The sequence below is a fragment of the Rhinoraja longicauda genome, chromosome 31, assembly GCF_053455715.1.
Source record: "Rhinoraja longicauda isolate Sanriku21f chromosome 31, sRhiLon1.1, whole genome shotgun sequence".
Lineage (NCBI taxonomy): Eukaryota > Metazoa > Chordata > Chondrichthyes > Rajiformes > Arhynchobatidae > Rhinoraja > Rhinoraja longicauda.
Window position 1 is genome coordinate 21,821,450 of NC_135983.1, and position 20,148 is coordinate 21,841,597.

The 20,148-nt window shown below is 45.6% G+C and overlaps 2 protein-coding genes across 3 annotated transcripts in view; one reads left to right on the forward strand and one right to left on the reverse strand.

The window, feature by feature from the left end:
• cacfd1 (calcium channel flower domain containing 1) lies at positions 1 to 15,619 on the forward strand. Of its 2 annotated transcripts, none has more exons than XM_078425859.1 (5): positions 1 to 189; positions 6,180 to 6,252; positions 7,543 to 7,668; positions 10,143 to 10,250; positions 11,969 to 15,619. In XM_078425859.1, the coding sequence occupies exons 1-5, from the start codon at positions 51 to 53 to the stop codon at positions 12,063 to 12,065; spliced, it is 543 nt and encodes a 180-aa protein (XP_078281985.1). In that variant the 5' UTR covers positions 1 to 50; the 3' UTR covers positions 12,066 to 15,619. The 2 variants fall into 2 exon arrangements, with proteins under 2 accessions (XP_078281985.1, XP_078281986.1); XM_078425860.1 differs by having other exon boundaries at positions 11,993 to 15,619.
• The window catches only part of slc2a6 (solute carrier family 2 member 6), a 25,014-nt gene continuing 18,446 nt past the window's right edge, over positions 13,581 to 20,148 (reverse strand). Inside the window, exon 10 of the mRNA XM_078425858.1 lies at positions 13,581 to 17,374. Within this exon, the coding sequence (XP_078281984.1) occupies positions 17,210 to 17,374 (165 nt within the window). The 3' untranslated portion in view covers positions 13,581 to 17,209. The remainder of the gene's footprint in view (positions 17,375 to 20,148) is intronic.

A 20,148-nucleotide genomic window follows, 5' to 3' on the forward strand; every position in this document is an offset into this window, starting at 1 on the left:
GGCGGGAGAGGCCGAGGGGAGGCCGGACAGCCCCGGGCCCGGTGTCCATAATGCCGAGCTCGGAGGACGCCAGCGCCGGGGCCGAGGATGCGGCCGTGGCCGGTTCGGCACAGCAGGGCGGCGGCGACGACGGGATGACATGGTGGTATCGCTGGCTGTGCCGGTTCGCGGCTGTGATCGGCGGGGTGTGTGAGTACCGGGCTGGTGCGGGAGCGGGGTGTGTGAGGCCCGGGCCGGTGCGGGAGCGGGGTGTGTGAGGCCCGGGCCGGTGCGGGAGCGGGGTGTGTGAGGCCCGGGCCGGTGCGGGAGCGGGGTGTGTGAGGCCCGGTCGGAGCGGGAGCGGGGTGTGTGAGGCCCGGGCCGGTGCGGGAGCGGGGTGTGTGAGTACCGGGCCGGTGCGGGAGCGGGGTGTGTGAGGCCCGGGCCGGTGCGGGAGCGGGGTGTGTGAGGCCCGGTCGGAGCGGGAGCGGGGCGGTGCGGGAGCGGGGTGTGTGAGGCCCGGTCGGAGCGGGAGCGGGGTGTGTGTGAGGCCCGGGCCGGTGCGGGAGCGGGGTGTGTGAGGTCCGGGCCGGTGCGGGAGCGGGGTGTGTGAGGCCGGGGATGGCTTGTCTACAGCCTGGAGCTTGACCTCCCTACACAGGTTGAACCAGCTGTCTGATTACACCAAAGAGCGAGTGTTAAACCTGGATTCCCTGTCACTGTGATAAAACCAACACGAAGCGAAGTGTCCCATGGACCGTCTAGACCCATTGTGGCCGGCTCAGATTGAAGCACCTTCCTCTGGCAGTCCCTAAAGTGTGTGGATAGCCAGCATCTCCGTGCTTAGCGAGGGAAATGATGATCTGCATCTTATTTCCTATTATTTAAAACGCTCAATGTGTAGCAGAGGTTGATGTTTACATGGGACCGGGCTGCTGTAACGATGTCATAACTGTTTCAGTTTATTTCTGAGCTCCTTATTGACCCCGGGTCTGATTACAGTCTACTTATTGTCACACTGTCTAGTCAGCTGTGCATGTGCCCACTTGCATAATTGACTCTTTTTAAAAAAATCCTCAATGGAGTTGCGTACACTTAGATTATCAATGTACACTGGGGTGATTGTATTTGTAGATCTTGGGAATTTATTCAATGTCTCAAACTACCTCATTCTCATGAGAACAGGGCCTGTTTCCGTACTGTATCTCTCTGACACTGCTGCCATTGATTGGCATGCTACTTAGAGTTTAGTGTGTTGGAAGGTGCGGCTGCAGTTTACTGACAAATCTGTTTGTTTAGAAAATCACCTGGATGAAATTGAAAGCAAATTGCATACATTTGATTTGACAGACAGTGGAATTTATTGCTCTAAGACTATTATTGTCATGTGTACCAAGGGTGGGAACACTCTTTTGTTTTATCCAGGCAGATCACCTCGTGAGTACAATAGGTTGTGCAAGAGAGGAAAATAGAATGCAGTGTATAAAGTCAGGGCTGCAGATAAAGTGCAGATAAAAATAAAGTACAAGGGGTGCAGTGGTGTAGATTGGAAGATCAGGAAAAGATACATTACATATGATCCATTCAAGAGTCTGATAAGGGAAAATCTTTCTGAATCTGGTGATACATGCTTTCAACATTTACTATTCTCCACACTTGGTAATTTACATTTATACCAATCCAATAAACCTACAAACCTGAACGTCTTTGGAGTGTGGGAGGAAACCAAAGATCTCGGAGAAAACCCACACGGTCACGGGGAGAACGTACAAACTCCATAGAGACAGCACCCGTAGTCGGGATTGAACCTGGGTCTCTGGCACTGTAAGGCAACAACTCTACTGCTGTGCCACCGTGCTGCCTGACCAAGGGAAAATGCTTTGGAACTAGTAAAAGACGATCAAGCAGACAATCTCAACAGGTTCTTCCTGCATTTGCTGTAGTGTTAAGAACTCTCACATCGAGCAGTTTTTGGAGAACCAAGATGAGAGGGTAGGTCACGTTTGTAGTCTCAGTATCCAGGAGCAATACTGAGCCAAGATTGCCAAGATCCTTCAGAAAAACTATTTTAGTCAGCTGTGTTAGTACAGCTAGTAAGTGGCTTGGCCTTGTAACGCATCCAAAAAGAGCTGGCTTCGACTTGAAGGATCAAATGGCTGCCTCCTGGTATATTATTGTGAGAAGGATATTCATGTCTTGAATAGAGAGAGTAGACAGCTAATGCTGAATGTGGAAGTCAGCAACTCTTGTGGGGGTGAGGGAAGGGGGGGGGGGGGTGGCGAGGAAGATGGGTGAGGGAGCGGTGGTAGGGGAGGGAAGGGATAGTGGGGGTAAGGTGGGGAGGAGGAGGAAGTGTGCAACTTGTTGTGTCCTCAAGAAAAATGGCTCACAATGATACCACTGGTCCTCAATGATTGATTTTTAACCACAAAATTGAGCTGCAGAAGTGTTATCTGTTGTGCTTGGAGCCACCCTTCTCTGAGTTATATGTGTTGTTTACACCTCTTTTTGCACAAAGTTAAGGTAACAGAGGAATAATTCTGTAACGTGTTGAATCATTCTCGCCCTTTACACAAAGGAACGTCAATAAAATGGAGTATTCAATTATGTGGGAAAAATATTATCAGCCATATCTAACTCTGAAGCCTTGAGTTGATGCTCACATCTTTGAAATTCCTTGCACTCTTATCATTTTTGCTGAAATTCTGAAGAAGTAGGTGTGATTAGTGTGTAGCACGGCAAGAATGTGTTAGATTGGGGGAGGTAACTGGGGAGCTGATGGCTGACTCATTGCCCTGTGTTAAACGTATTCCACCAGCTATTCCTTGGACTATGATACTCAACCTTGGGAACAGGCTGCTTGTGCATATTTAACAAGCTGTTTTTCTATAATTCAGTAGCGGTAATTGGATCCAAATATACACAGTGGAGAAGTAGATGGATCTTACTATACTAACAACACTCCTACTCCTGAGCTATTGTTAGTATAGTAAGACCTGAGTAATCTCCTGGACAAGTTTCGATCGCCTAGCTTGGGGTCGGAGAGGAATTTCCCGGATTTTTCCCCCAAATTGGCCTGGGTTTTTATCCGGTTTTTCGCCTCTCCCAGGAGATCACACGGTTCTTTTGGGTGGGAAGAAGGACGATAGTGGGAAGGGGGTTGGGGTAGGATCAGCCATGATCGCATTGAATGGCGGAGCGGGCTCGAGGGGCCGGTTGGCCTACTCCTGCTCCTATTTTCTTGTGTTTTACCATCTAGGTAGAAAGGATTCTTCCTCTTTCCTCGCCCTTCTGAGTTCTGTAACACAATTAAAGATAGTAAATATTTTTCTCAATTATTTAGTGTACTTAGGAGAACATACAATGCAGAAACATGCCGTGGGGCTATTTGTCAACACTTGAACAACCTGTTCCACCTATTTTGCACCTATTCCTTCAATATATTTGTTGAACAGTACAGCACCTTCAACCCACAACATCTACCCTGAATATGATGCCAAGTTAAACTAATTTATGCCCTTACACGTGATCCCTATCTCACCCCCCCCCCATTCCCGGAATATCCATGTGCCAATCCAGGGGCCTCTTAAATGCCACTATCATATCTAGCGGTGTGTTCCAGGCATCCACCACTCTTTGTGTGAACAACTTGTCCCTCGCATCTCCTTCACATCATGAACTTGTTTAATTTACCCTCAAAAGAAAGCAAGAGATTGATGTCCCACAATCCAACAAGCAGTTTGTTGAAGTGTCGTAACACTTGTAATGTAATGCAGCAACCAATCTGTTGACTGCAGGTATCCTGGTAACTTGTTCAGTGACATTGAATGAGTGACTAATGATGGTCTGAGCCCCTGTCGTGGATGTTTAATGTCCAGCTGTAAAGTCTATCTCTGCCACAAAGTGTAGAGTTCCACATTTTCACTACGCCAAGTATTGTTGTCAATCTAGGAAAGATAAGATTGGATTAATTGTAGGATTAATTGTAAGTGGAACTAATTGTAGACTTTCGAAGAGCTCCCCCTCCCCTCCCCCCCCCACACTCACCATCAACAACACCACAGTCACATCTGTGGAGTCATTTAAGTTCCTTGGAACTATCATCTCCAGGGACCTTAAATGGGGGGCCACCATCGACTCCACAGTCAAAAAGGCCCAACAGAAGATGTACTTCCTGTGGCAATTGAGGAAACACAATCTGCCACAGGCAATGATGGTCCAATTCTATACTGCTATCATTGAGTCCGTCCTCACCTTCTCCATCATGGTCTGGTTTGGCTCAGCCACCAAGCACGACATCTGGAGGCTGCAATGGATCGTCCGCACAGCTGAGAAGGTTGTTGGCTGCAACCTTCCCCCATTGACGAATTGTACACTGCAAGGGCCAGGAAGCGAGCGGGCAAGATCATCTCTGACCCCTCTGGAAGGCGACGCCGGACTGTCAAAGCAGCCACAGCCAGACATAAAAACAGCTTTTTTCCACAAGTAGTAGTTCTACTCAATAACCAAAGTCTGTAGTCTCTTTTTTGCTCTGGTTTATTTTCACCCGTATGTTTAGACCGTAATATTGTATCCTTATTGTTTTGATGTGTTTATGCTTTATTTTTAATTGTTAACTGTATGTTTGTGTTGTCATTTGTGAACAGAGCACCAAGACACATTCCTTGTATATGCACATACCTGGCCAATAAACGTATTCATTTATTCATTCAATTCCCTCGGTTATTGGTAAACTTTATTTTGGTTGTTACTTCACCTCCGTTCAGACTTTACTTTAGACTTTAGAGATACAGCGTGGATGGGCCCTTTGGCTCACTGAGTCCGTGCAAACCAGCGTACACTAACACTATCCTACACTCGGGACAATTTACAGAAGCCAATTAACCTACAAACCTGTATGTCTTTGGAGTGTGGGAGGAAACCGGAGCACCCAGGGGAGAACGTACAAACTCTGCACAGATAGCACCCGTAGACAGGATTGAACCCAAGTCTCATCACAGTGAGGCAGCATCTCTACCACTGTGCCACTCTGTTAAGCACATTGCCCATAAATGAACAAGAAGACACTGGATAGTAACCAGAGAGGCTAATACACAGGACAGCACAAAAAAACAGGAGTAGCAGCTTTATTTTACCTCTGGTGCCCACCAAGGATCTGCTCTTGGACTCTGGTCTTTCATTGACATACCTGCTCCCTGCAGGTGGGACCTTTTGAGAATTGGATCTTGAGTCTTGAATCAATAATAGAAAATCAACACTCTAATAGGTACAGGAACGGGGTACTGATTGTGGATGATCAGCCATGATCACATTGAATGGCGGTGCTGGCTCGAAGGGCCGAATGGCCTACTCCTGCACCTATTGTCGATAACCCCAAATGTGATTTTATTGCAACTGAAATGTGGTGCAGGCCACAACTGGGGCAGGAGATGTTAGGACTGTCAGAGATTATAACTGCTGGCTGGGAGAGTACTTTTACTAGCTTTAAGGTTGTGAAGGAAAGACTGGCTGCATCTGTACAACTCACATGGCCATAGTATTCCAGCCAACGAAGCCCATGTGAAATTTGAACACTACTGGAAGGAAAAAAAAACATTGCAGCTAATTAGCAAACAGCAATCTCTTACAAACAGCAATCTGTGGGTGAAGTTGGTTGAAAGATAAGTAGAAGAAACACTCCTGCTATTCATGATAAGTGTTTGCATCAGCCAGTGACAGCAGTCATGGCCATCGTTTAATGTCAGAAGAAGGGTCCCAGCCCCAAACGTCATGCGTCCATTCCCTTCGTAGATGCAGACTGACCCGCCAAGTTCTTCCAGCACTTTGTGTTTTGCTGAAGATTCCAGCATCTGCAGTTCCTTGTGCCTGCGTGGTTTGATGTCTCTTGCATAAGCTCGCCTTGAGTCAGCACCATCATCTTGGTGTTGTCCCCTGGGGTTATTCATATTATGGGCAGTGTGTGGTGTGTGAGCCCATGAGCGTCTGTCTCTGTGTTAGGGGCTATAGAGAAAGCTCTCTGCAGTGAGTCTGGGACTAAACACAACCGGGAGGAGAGGACTAATGGATATTTGTATTTGATGGTTACACGACCTAGAAAGTGCAGTGGTGCTCCAGTGATGGTCATGTGTGACAACAGAGGCTGGGATCGGTTTTATTATCCTCCAGTCACAACTGAGCCTCTCTTTCTGGTTGTTTTGCAGCTTGTGCAATTGCTGGAGTGTGGAACTGTGTTACAATCGATCCCCTCAACATTGCAGCCGGGGTGTGGATGGTGTAAGTACCTGCATGCAGCAGCCCTGCTCACTGTGGAAAGAATACCTTGGGATGTTGTTTTTGGAGTGGGTTTATGTGCACGGTTGAACTTGTTTAATCCCCCATCTGAAAATAAAAGATTGATCAATGTGACAAAGAACAATATCAGAGCACCCATTCCCTGCTTCACCAACTGGGCCATTTTTCCTAACACCCATCTCCCTTCATGTCCCCATTGTCCCCAATTAATCCCTTAGCTTCTCAAGTTCTTCTCGCGTTCCTTACTCCTCTTCCAATCCCACGCTTTTCCCCCTGTCCATTTGCTACCATCCGGGTATATTAAAAATACATTCAAAGAATCTAAAAATTAACGTGACTTTTAGAGTCTGTTTCATATGCTGTAGAAAGTTGCATTATCTTTGCAATAGTTTTACCTGTGATTTGTTTCTGAACCCTGCTCTCCATTTCCAGAGAGGAACCTTTTACAAAGCGTCTCTGAGGCAAGTTGCCTTGTGTCCCTTAGATTGGAAACACAAGGAACTGCTGATGCTGGAATCTTGAGTATAACACAAAATGCTGGAGTAATTCAATGGGCTAGGTAGCAGGACATGGATAGGTGACAGGTTGGGACCCTTCTTCAGACTGGGTGATGTTTCGGGTTGGAAACCTTATTCAGACTCTGGCGACATTTCAAGTCAGGACTCTTCTTCAGACTGTTCAGTGTCTTGGGTCCTGTCCTGAAACATCGCCTCTTCTTGTCCTCCAGAGATGCTGCCTGATCCACTGAGTTACTCTGGCACTTTGTGTTTTACCTTCGATTAGGTGCACCTTTAAGGTAAAGGTAGTGTGTTGCCAAAAAAATGATGTTACCTGTTCTAGAAATATACAAAATCTGTGAAGGTCACTTGGCTATCTCCACTGCAAGAACAGGAATGATGAATATAAGCTACCTGGTGTTTTTGTGCCCAGATAGCTTTTGCTACATTTTATCGAAGCTGGCATTCTGTGTGCCAAATTAATCACAATGTTTCACACTTCTTAACAAAAGACTTTTCTTATTTTCTGCATTTCATAGAAACAGACCACTCATTTACTACATTACATTCCACATAAACTTCTTAATCTCTGCTATTGTTATATACTTTTCCATTTTCCATTGTCTAACTTCTCATGTCATCTGGAGTATTTTCTTCAACTATTCCTGTCATGCATGCATTGTAGCTTCTGTGTATAGTCTTGAGTTGTGATGCAAATCATTTTTTGGGTGACTTGCAGTGGTGTAAAGTTTCAATTTTATCTTTTCACACACAGGCTGAGTGCATTTGTCCTTTTCCTCTGTGAAGCTCCATTCTGCTGCCAGTTCATCGAGTTTGCGAATGCAGTGTCTGCAAGGGCTGATAAGCTCCGCAACTGGCAGAAAGCAATATTCTATTGTGGGTAAGTGTACTGTAGGAGGGCTGTGTGGCGGCAGTCAATGACATTTGTATTGCTCATTGGTGTTGTGGTTCATATCTATCCTCATTGAGCTGTTAACCAGTGAGAGTAGTTTGTAGATAGACACAAAATGCTCTTTAACTCACTGACTTCATACACTTCACTTCCAATTTCCATCCTGCCCTTAAATATACTTGGACTATCTCCGACATCTCCCTCCCGTTTCTGGACCTCGCCATCTCCATCACAGGAGACAGACTAGTGACTGACATCTACTATAAACCCACTGACTCGCACAGCTATCTGGACTACACCTTCCCACCCTGTCTCCTGCAAAAAGTCTATCTCCTACTCCCAATTCCTCCGTCTACGCTGCATCTACGCCCGGGATGAGGTGTTTCACACTAGGTTATCAGAGATGTCCTCATTCTTCAGGGAACGGGGCTTCCCCATCTCCATTATAGACGAAGCTCTCACTAGGGTCTCTTCTACATCCCGCAGCTCCGCTCTTGCTCCCCTTCCCCCCATTTGTAACAAGGACAGAATCCCCCTCGTTCTCACCTTCCACCCCATCAGCCAGCGTATACAACAAATCATTCTCCAACATTTCCGTCACCTACAACGGGACCCCACTACTGGCCACATCTTCCCATCCCCTTCCCTTTCTGCGTTCCGCAGAGACCGTTCCCTCCGTAACTCCCTGGCCCACTCGTCCCTTCCTACCCAAACCACCCCATCCCCGGGCACTTTCCACAGCAACCGCAGGAGATACAACACCTGTCCCTTTACCTCCCCCCTCAACTCCATCCAAGGACCCAAACAGTCTTTCCAGGTGAGATAGAGGTTCACCTGCACCTTCCCAACCTCATCTATTGTATCCGCTGCTCTAGATGTCAACTTCTTTACATCGGCGAAACTAAACGCAGGCTCGGCGATCGTTCCGCTCAACACCTGCGCTCAGTCCGCATTGACCAACCTGATCTCCCGGTGGCCGAGCACATCAACTCCCCCTCCCACTCCCAGTCTGACCTTTCTGTCATGGGCCTCCTCTAGTGCCATAGTGAGGCCCACCGGAAATTGGAGGAACAGCACCTCATATTTCGCCTGGGCAGCTTGCAGCCCAGCGGTATGAACATCGACTTCTCCTCTGCCCCTCTCTTCCCCTCCCCCTTCCCAGATCTCCCTCTATCTTCCTGTCTCCACCTATATCCTTCCTTTGTCCCGCCCCCCTGACATCAGTCTGAAGAAGGGTCTCGACCCGAAACGTCGCCCATTCCTTCTCCTGAGATGCTGCCTGACCTGCTGAGTTACTCCAGCATTTTGTGAATAAATACCTTCGATTTGTACCAGCATCTGCGGTTATTTGCTTACACAAAATGCTGGAGTAACTCAGCGGGACATGCAGCATCTCTGGAGAGAAGGAATGGGTGACGTTTCAGGTCGAGACCCTTCTTCAGACTGACGTGAATGAGGTGATGGGTTTAGGGAATTAGCTGGGAGATGGTGTGGAGATCAGTCATGGACAGGGGTGAATTTCGCCAGATTATGAATCGCGTTCAAATAACCTACTAATACTCCGTCTTTTGTTCACAAAAGGTTCAGAAACCTGCTGAAGGATCTATGTGGCACTCGGATTCCTTGAAGTTCTACACCAATTTTTGTGCTATCTGCAAATTTAGAAACTCTTGCAGTCCACCCCTCAAGTCTGGCTCACGGGTCAGGAAAAAAAGCATGGCTTCAACAGTGTACTCTGTGGAACTTTAGTCTCCTTTCTTTTTTTTTGAAAAGCAGTTGTTCGCCATGTGCCACTGTATCAGTTACTTAATGTAAATTGTATCAGCGGAGGGCATCAGTGCCCTCTTTATGCCCTATGCTTCAACCTTGGGGAGAAGTCTGTTGTGTGGCACTTTATCAAGAGCCTTTTTGAAGTCTGTGTGCACCACATTGCCTGTGGCCCTCATCAATTCTGACCATTATCTCATTTTCTAAAACTCTTTATCAAATTGGTTAAACACAATTGCCCTTTACAAACCTGTGCTAGTTTCCCATTCTCCTTTTACCTCACAGGTAATGATTGATCCTTTTCTAGCTCAGCTTCACACGTTCGCACCTCAGAAGTGAACTTGGCTCCACTGTTGTCGCTGGGGTTACTCAGAACAATGGAGTAACATTTACTTTCCAGTCCTCTGGCATTACTCCTCCCATTCGCTCTCTGCTCATTGAACACTATTTTGTTATCTCTTGCCTAATTTTGACGTGGGTCTCAGACCAGAACTGCTAACTGTTTCTCTCCCCACAGGTGCTGCCTGATCTGAATGTTTCCAGCATTTTCCGTTGTTATTTTAGATTTCCAGCACCGATAGTTTTTCCTGATTTTCAATGTGTCTGTGGACTTCTTCCCGAACTTGAGTGAAAGATTCCCCAATCCTGGTTTCCAGAATGTAAAGTGAATCTTTATTTTTCCCTTCCCCCCACAGGATAGCAATATTCCCAGTTTTCCTGCGATTTTCATTAACTACGCTCTTTGGGAATGCAATTGCTTTTGCTTCAGGTGTGCTCTATGGACTTGCCTCGCTTGGCAAAAAGTGAGTCTTCACTGGCAACCAACGTCTGTTTATTGTGTGGCTTGATCTCGATTTAAAGGGCAGATTGAAAGCACAGGATTGGACGATTACGTAATCCTAAATGGACACGGTACAGTTCATCGCTTGCTGGTTTTCCTTAAAGCTCGTAGAATGGCACAAAGGATGCCTGCCGATAAGTGGGTTAAGCATCGCCATTGAGTAGTTGAGCTCCAGTGACACTGTGTGATACTGTGGATATCCCACAGATTCAGTGCTGATTCTGCTAATAGAAACAGAATCACTGATCAGTCTGTTTCAATCAGGCCCACAGTATAGCAAAGCATCTTGAAAAAGATAATTTCTTCAGCAAAATGCAGTGAGGAACTAGATACTTACATTTGAAGTCTCCCCCAAACATTTGCAACAAAAACATTCGTTTTTCCGAGAATTAGTATTGATCAGCATTTTCTGCACCATTACTATGAAACAAGTTGTACTTGATCACTTAATTGGTTGTTCACAGTGACAATCTTTGTATAATATCCCCCATGACCAATTGCGCCTAAGGGTTTATTGCTGTAAATGACTAGGATTGAGTTTTTACATGGATTTAATGTAAATGTCTTCCTCTCACCACATTTTACTGCAGCAGTAATGATTTTATGGGGGCTGGTTTATGTTGTGCATGTAAACTATGTTGATGGTGTTTCCAACATTGAATTATTTAAACAGTCACTGCAGTCTGTTTGCAGTCGCAAGGTGTTTAAATGGGTTCGGCTGTGAAATGCTGCTTATTTTGAGTCCCACTAGAAGCCCTGTTACACTATGCCTGGCATTGCCACTTTATTGATGACCAAAAGTGGTCTGAAAAATCCATACATATGCATGCAGATTTGTATTCCACTGACAATAGGTTGGAATTGCTTACAAATAGCTTGTGGAATACTTTGTCCAGATTGTTCTGATCTAGATGGTGAAAACAGCTGTAAATTGATGCAATATTGTGTGAATGAGAATGGACTTTTAATTAAGAATGGAAATTGTAGCTTGGATCCCTGGGATCTACCCTTGTTAATGGTGGGATCAGATTTTTGGAAGTTATTATTCCTAAAGAGAATTTGTTAACATGTTTGGTGTATTTGTGTCAAGTTGGCTTGAGAGGAAGGTGTTGCTAATCCTTGCATGAAGATTTAGGTGCTAGCTGGACTATTGCCAATTCTAAGCATGGCCGAGGGGGATACGAAGCATTTGGGACGGTGATTTACTTGAGTGGGACAAGGCATGAGGGACTTCATTATGCACATGGCCCGGTGTAGTGGATGGGCCTCTTCTTCGAGCAGGGAAGATGGTGTTTTAAAGGAAGAGTTCAAAGTTATGCAGGCTTTTGAGGGAGTAAATAAGGCTAGGCTGTTTCTAGAGGCAATGGGACCATCAGGCAGAAGAGCGCTGTAATGATCGGTAAAAGATGCAGAGGTGAGCTGACGTCAAAATGTTTGGTTACAACAATTGGTTAAGATTTGGACTAAACTGCTTGGTGATTCAAATCGAGGCTTTCAGAAGGGAATTGGTTAAATATTTGAAGTAGAAAAACCAAGTGTCTAGCAAAAGAGTTAACGGGGCAATGGGGTGAAAGATGGCTACTTTTCGTTATATTATTTTGTTTGTTTTCTCATGGTGTCTCTTTCTCCTCCCTTCCCCCCCCCCCCTCCCCCCCCCCACTTCCACAACCGACCACGAAGGGGTGATGCTGTTTCGTACGCCAGGCTCAAAGACAAGAAACCGGCCGATGTGGAAATGTTGACGGGAACGATCACCAATGAGACGGCAATGCAGTGAAAGACCGCCGACGTGTTTACCTCCAGCAACCGCAGATCAACAAACTAGCGGGACTTTATATTTATATGCATACAATTTATATACTGCAGAGAGGGTCAGCTCTTGGTTTGATGTGCAATTGATTCTTTAAAGGAATAGTAAAAAACACTGTAGACACAAGATGGTGGAGTAACCCAGCGGGTTAGGCAGCATCTCTGGAGAGGAATGTGTGATATTTCGGGTCAAAACCCTTCCTCGGTCTGAAGAAGGGTCTGACCCAAAACGTCACCCATTCCTTCTCTCCAGAGATGCTGCCTGTCTCGCTGAGTTACTCCAGCATTTTGTGTCTATCTTCGGTGTAAACCAACATCTGCAGTTCAGTAAAAACACTGCTGGAGTAACTCGGCAGGTCAGGCATCGTCTCTGAATGACATGTCTTCCATAGATGCTGCCGACCCTCTGAGTTACTACGACACTTTGTGATTTGTTGATTTTTATAAACCAGCATCTGCAGCTCCTTGTGTCTTCAAAAAGAATCGAATCTCTCCCTTTTTAAATATGTGATTTTTATATCTTTGCTGCATTTCTAGGGATTTTGACTTTCAAACTTTCTTTAAACCAGTTACTGATTCTAAATCTCAGGGGTTTGACAGCCTTTTTATATTCTAATGATGTGATCACAGATCAAATGACGTTGACTACATTGAGATAGGCTATACTTGGATTCACTTATCAGTTGCTGCTGGCAGCTATGCACCACCCATTGGGATTATTAAATGACAACAATAATGGGATTCAGGTTGCCGTTCAGTAACACCATTAGTTTCTGAAAGCACAGTTTAATACAAATCTAGGCATTTTTGTTTAGACAATCCTTCATTGAAAATATTATTACACTGGAATTATTTTCTGTAAATCTCCAACCATGCTTTCTAAAGTAGAATTTACTCGTACTCTTGGTTGCACCGTGATCAAACTGTCCACAAGCACCATCTGCATCCTCTGGCTCGAGTGCTCCCTCACGTTTACCAACGTATCGACGGGTAGCACAATGGCGCAGCGGGTAGAGCTGGTAGAGCCGCTGCCTCACAGCACCAGAGACGCAGGTTTGACCCTGACCTCCGGTGCTGACGGTGTGTAGTTAGTATGCTCTCCCTATGACTGCTCCCACATCCCACTAACATGAGGGTTTGTAGGTTAATTGTCCCTTGTGTGCAGAGAGTGGATGTGAGAGGGGGATAACGTAGAACTAATGTGAACAGATGATCAAAGGTCAGTGTGGACTCGGCGGGCCAAAGGGGACCTGTTTCCATACTGTACCTCTCGAATGCCTATACAGATGCTGCTTCTGACTCTTTACCAGTTTCCATCCTGCTCTCAGTCTTCCATCACTGACACTTCCCTTCCCTAGCTCTGTTTCAGGAGTTAGGTGAACAAACAATATTCACCACGGTGCTAATGTAAGGTCACTGATATCTTCTTGAGTACCGGCTGACCTGCTAAATATTTTCTGTTCACTTCAGAATTGATTCACCAGCAATATATTTTATTTTAATTTTTGAATTTATTCAGGGTTAAAGGTCATGTAACATTTACAGGTGTTCAAAAGGAGATCTGACTCCACCTTTGTAAAGATGACTTGTAACTCAGTTACATGGAATATCCATCACACTATCAAGATCTAGATTTGATCCAGGAAATCTCCCTCGACACCAGCGGCCATAACTCTCCAGTCCTTTGCATGCTGTCATCTTCCCCAGCAAACATAATCTGGAGTATCTTTGGATTGCGGTGTACAGGAAAGGGAAAAAGGCACACGCAATCTTTTGAAGTATGAGTGAGTTTTTGTTGGGAAAAGCAAAATAATTCTTATCTAGAGGATAGTTTGGTTTGGTCGTGATGCAATCCACAGTACAATAGATGCGGTCGTCTTTAGGGCAGTGGCCAGTTGATTGAAATAAAGGGTTTGAAGGAAGGTGTTTTTAGGAGAATAGCATGAAGACGTACAAGCTGATTTTTTTTTTTCAACGTCCAGTAATTCTGGATCATTGTGTATGTTTAAAAGATGCATGCTGGATGGGATTAACATGACTTGAGACAAGTCACAGCTTGACTTGTGCTGCGTGCACTGCACGATAGCACAACTTATAAGGGAATTCTCCAGCTCTTCCATTGCACAACTGACAAACATTTGTCCAACATTGTGTGACTTTGTTCCACATATTAATTTGTTTCTCCCCTCGGATGGCAATCATTTATTCGATGTCACCACTACATGTTGGCACCACTCCATAGCCTTTCCTTTGTCTATCTGAACTTTTGTTTTTTTGCTTCAACCATAAATCCTGGGAACAGATAACGCTGAAGAGAGACAGAAAATGTTGGAGTAACTCAGTGGGTCAGGCAGCACCTCTGGAGAAAAGGAATAGGTGACGTTTTAGGTCAAGACCCTTCTTCAGACTGATTCCTTTTCTTTGGACATGCTGCCTATCCTGCAGAGTTACTCCAGCATTTTGTGTCTGTCTACGATGCAATCCAGCATCTGCAGTTCCTTCCTACACAGAATAGATAACACTGTCAGTTTTATAACAATTTCCTGTTTTCTAAACCTCTTGGGTTTAACCAATAGCCCCGGAATTACTGAGAGTTGTCTATTGTCCTCTTTTACGGGTCTCATAAGAAAAACCAAGGCAAAATCTTAACAGGCAGCGTTCTGGTGAATCACGCTGGACTCTCATTCCTTCTTATTGTTTTACATTATGGAGCTCAAAATTGCACAGTCCTTCAACTTGAGCCTTAGTTTGGTACAGACTCCTCACTGCCTCTTTTATTTATATTTCTGTACCTTTTATCTGTGACGAGTCCTCCATAAAGCATTCTGATGCTGCGTTTGCTCTGGTATGCTTAGGATTAAGCAGAGCTGTGGACACTGGCCTCACTGGGGAGTACTTCACGCACAAAAATCCATCGGGTCTGGCTGGGCCGACTCTAGTGCGATGTTTAGTGTTGGCCGATTGTTCACTTCAGTAGTTTCACCTCTCAGGGTTTTTTAGCGTATGTTTTATTCTGAGCATTACTTTTGGGGATATCAGGAGGCCATGACTCGCTAATTGATGCTGACTCTAAATAGACCAGGACTGATCAGAACGGTACATGGTTGCTTCCTTAGACCTGGCCGATGTACATCCTGTACTTGGGTAGGGGATAAAATTGCCCAGCGCTCTGGTTCCTAATTGTGTGAGTGAGGGGTGCAAATCACACCCCGAACAACACTTTGCAAAGATTTCTTCCAGATAAGAAATTAATGCCCTTCCAAAGACAGTGTTTCTCTTTATCACAAGATTGGGCACATCTTGGAACCTTAAGGAATGGAGAGGAAAATGTTGGCCAGATGGGCAATGGTCGTTGGGATTTGGTCAGATTCTGGGTCAGCAATAATTGGTAAACTGATCATAAATAGTTGTACATTTTAGGGTTTTAGTTTGTATTGGCATTGTTTAAATGCGTCTATTTAAATACAATGGATATTTTATATATTTTGTCCATTTCTGACCATTTACTGTGAAATAAAAAATGTTACTGCACTATTGTTGTTTTTAGTCAGTGATAAAATACAGAAACAGGCACTTCAGCACACTATGTCCATGCCAACCATCTATATGAATCGGCCTCTATGGCATGAGAATTTGGGTGCTCAAAAAGATGAGGAAATGTTCTGAGCCCCATCATGTTCTCAGGCAGTCCTAATGGTCTAATTTGAGAAAGGACGTTATTGCTATTGAGGGAGTGCAGCGCAGGTTCGCCAGATTAATTCCCGGGGTGGCGGGACTGACGTATGATGAAAGAATGGCTCGACTGGGCTGGAATTTAGAAGGATGAGGGGGGATCTTGTAGAAACATAAAATTCTTAGAGGATTGGACAGGGTAGGTGCAGGAAAAATGTTCCCGATGTTGGGGGAGTCCAGAACGAGGGGTCACAGTTTAAGAATAAGGGGTAGGCTATTTAGGACTGAGATGAGGAAAACGTTTTCACCCAGAGAGTTGTGAATCTGGAATTTTGCCGCAGAAGGCAGTGGAGGCCAATTCACTGGATGTTTTCAAGAGAGTTAGATTTAGCTCTTGGGGCGAAGGGAATCGAGGGATATGGGGAGAAAGCCGGAACGGGGTACTGATTTTGGATGATCAGCCATGATCATATTGAATGGCGATGCTGGCTTGAAGGGCCAAATGGCCCACTGCTACACCTATTTTCTATGTTTTCATTTACTGTATTTGGATGCCTGATTTGACATTGAGTCATTATATTACAAACAATATTTGTACTGAGTTTACACAGTATATTTACATCCCATACAAAACAGTAATTAAGCTGCTTAAAAGCTGGACACGATATGTCCAAGTACTCTTGGTAGGCGAATCAAGTCACCCACCTTCTGATGATAAAGTAAGGGAGTTAAACCTTGTTAAATTATCACACTTTACTTTAGTCTTTAGAGATATAATGTGGAAATAGGCCCTTCATCCCACAGTATTCGCACCCACCAGCAATCACGCCATATGCTAGCACTATCTTACACATGGGCAATTTTACAATTTCCAGAAGCCAATTAACCTACAAACCTCTATGTCTTTGGAGTATGGGAGAAATCCGGAGCACCCGGAGAAAACCCACACGGTCACAGGAAGAACGTATAAACTCCGCACAGACAGCTCCAGCAGTCAGGATCGAACCCGGGACTGTGGCTCTGTAAGGCAGCAACTCTACCACTATGTCGCCCAACACTTGCTCCCTCCAGAGGCTGTGAAATCTCAACGGAATATACCCCAACACTACCTTCATTGGAAGCATTTGATGAAAAAAGCACACCGTAAGTTTAACATCTTATGAGCAGGGACCCATGCTGTGTCTCGAGTGATGGGTCAAGGTAGAGGGAGTTTTACTCCGTGTCTCACTTGCTCTGTACTGAGCGTGTGTGATGTGTGGAGGTTTTCAAAGAGTAACCACCCCTCCTCCATCACCAGCTCTTTGAGCAATTGCAGGCGATGACAAAATGCGCCTAATTAGTTTTTGCTTCGGGACGGGCTTTCCCTCATCACATGGATAGAAAGAGGAGCTGATCAGAGCAAGTCTTTAACTTCCAGCTCTTCAACATCGAGGGTCCACGTCAACTCTTGTCATCGTCACGGGGAGTCTTCGGGTTCCTGTACTCAACTTCAATTTGCTCCAAGGTTTTCCCTTTGGTTTCCGGGACGTAGAGAGCAGTAAATATTATGCCCAGGGCGGATATTACACAGAAGAAGAAGAAGGGCACATCGAGTCCAAAGGAATCCTGAACAAGAATAAAAGGGTTTACACTCTTTTAAACAAAAACTTCCCCGGAATGCAAAGACTCATTTGTAGATAACTCTCCAACTTTAACCATGATTAAAATGATTAAATTATAAGAAAGAAAGAAGTGTGTGATGAATGATCTTTAGTGAAGCATGCCATATTTGATATCACAATGATCTGTGCAGGAAAATGTAAACACAATGAACTGCAGATGCTGGTTTACAAAGAAAGACACAAAGTACTGGAGTAACTGATTGGATCAGGCAGCATCTCTGGAGAACATGGATGCAACAGGGGTCAGTACAGGGAGTCCAGCTGCTCACAGTCTTGAGCAGTGACTTGTGGGGAAGGAAGGACCAGTCGTATTTTGCTGCTGGTGCTAAACTGAGTGGCAATCTGGGCTAGTGGCGGATGCAGAGAGGCTTCAGAGGAATACAGACAGGCTAAGACAACGGCCAAGGATATGGCAGGTGCAATTTACTGTGGAACAATTTAAAGTCATCCTCTTTGGAAGCAAAATTGAGTCAGAGTCATACAGTGGAAACAGGCCCTTCGGCCCAACTTTCCCACACCGACCAACATGTCCCATTTACACCAGTCCCACCAACCTGCATTTGGCCTATATCCCTGTAAACCTGTCCGATCCATTTACCTGTCCAAATGTTTCTTAAATGTTGCGATAGTCAACTACCTCCTCTGACAGCTCGTTCCATACACCCACCACACTTTGTGTGAAAATGGTACCCCTCAGATTCATATTAAATCTTTCCCACTTCACCTTAAACCTAAAGTATGTTCTCTGGTTCTCGATTCCCCATGCTCTGGGCAAGAGACTCTGTGCGTCTACCCGATCTATTTCCATCATGAATGGAAGAGAAAAAAAAGTGTTGTTTTATATAGTGAAAGATTGAAAGCTGTTGTTGTTTGGAGAGATCTGGGTATCCTTGTACATAAATGATTACAATCTGATGTGCAAGTAAAACAATGTTGGCCCACATAGCAAAAGGATCTGTGTGCAACACTAAAGATATAATACAGAGCCCTGGGGAGACTACACCCTTGGACTTGGGCAGCACATTGTTGCAGTTGGCAGAGCTGCAACCACCCAGCACTGGAAAGCTGGGTTCGATCCTGACCTCCGTTGCTGCCAGTGTGGAGTTTTCACGTTCTATCTGTGAACGCGTGCGTTTCCTACGGTTGATCCAGTGTGCGCCCACATTCCAAAGACGTGCAGAGGGGTCTCTACCCGAAACGTCACGGATTCCTTTTCTCCAGAGATGCTGCCTGACCGGCTGAGTTACCCCAGCATTTTGTGTCTATTCAGGTTGGTATGTTAATTGGCCTCTGTAAATTGCCGCTAGTGTGTAGGGAGTGGATGACATAGTGGGACAACATAGAACTAGTGTGAATGGGTGATCCAGAACAAGGGGCCACAGTTTAAGAATAAGGGGTAGGCCATTTAGAACGGAGATGAGGAAGAACTTTTTCAGTCAGAGAGTGGTGAAGGTGTGGAATTCTCTGCCTCAGAAGGCAGTGGAGGCCAGTTCGTTGGATGCTTTCAAGAGAGAGAGCTGGATAGAGCTCTTAAGGAAAGCGGAGTGAGGGGGTATGGGGAGAAGGCAGGAACGGGGTACTGATTGAGAGTGATCAGTCATGATCGCATTGAATGGCGGTGCTGGCTCGAAGGGCTGAATGGCCTACTCCTGCACCTATTGTCTATTGTCTATTGTCTATTGTCTATCAATGGTCGGTGGTCTGAAGAGTCTGTTTCCATTCTGTATCTGTACACCAAGCTAAACTAAAGTAAACTAAACTAAATTAAACCTGGAATTTTATGGACAGGTCCAGTCTCTCTACCTAAGGTAGGTATCACAAAATGCTGGAGTAACTCAGCAGGTCAGGCAGCATCTAGGAGAGAGGGAATGGGTGACGTTTCGGGTCGAGACCCTTCTTCAGCTAAGGTAGGGTATACTTGCAATAGAGGGAATGAAACAAAGGTTCATCGGATTAAATGCAATGATGGTAGAGATGATCGCATTGAAAAGTACAGTTTGTACAGGGTTTGATGATTCACTTGGCTGGCATGTCAGCCAGATCAGCCATGATCACATTGAATGGTGGTGCTGGCTCGAAGGGCCGAATGGCCTCCTCCTGCACCTATTGTCTATTGTCTATTCTGAACTTAAATTAGTTTAGTTTGGAGATACAGCATGGAAACAAGTCCTTCGGTCCACCGAGCCCAAGCCGACCATCGATCACCCATTTACACTAGTTTAATGTTACCCTACTTTCTCATCCACTCTTCCCACTAGGAGCTATTTTACAGAAGCCAATTAACTTACAAACCCTCACATCTTTGAGATGAGGGCAGAAATCAGAGCACCTAGAGATAGGCCATGTGGTTACAGGGAGAACGTGTAAACTCCACACTTTGCACCCAAGGTCAGGATTGAACCCGGGTGCCAGGCGCAGTGAGCCAGCGCCCCTACCAGCTGTGCCACCGTGCCACCCGTGAATTAGTGGCTGTATTCCCAATATCTAAACAATGACCTCATCAACGCAAAATGGCTATAAAGTGTTTTAGAATATCCCGTGGATATGATAGGCGTTATAGAAGAGGAATCTTTTTCACCCAGAGAGTTGTGATGGGGGGGGGAGGGGGGGGAGAGGGGGGAGAGGGGGGGAGAGGGGGGGTGGGGGGGGAGAGGGGGGGTGGGGGGGGAGAGGGGGGGTGGGAGAGGGGGGGAGAGGGGGGTGGGGGGGGGAGAGGGG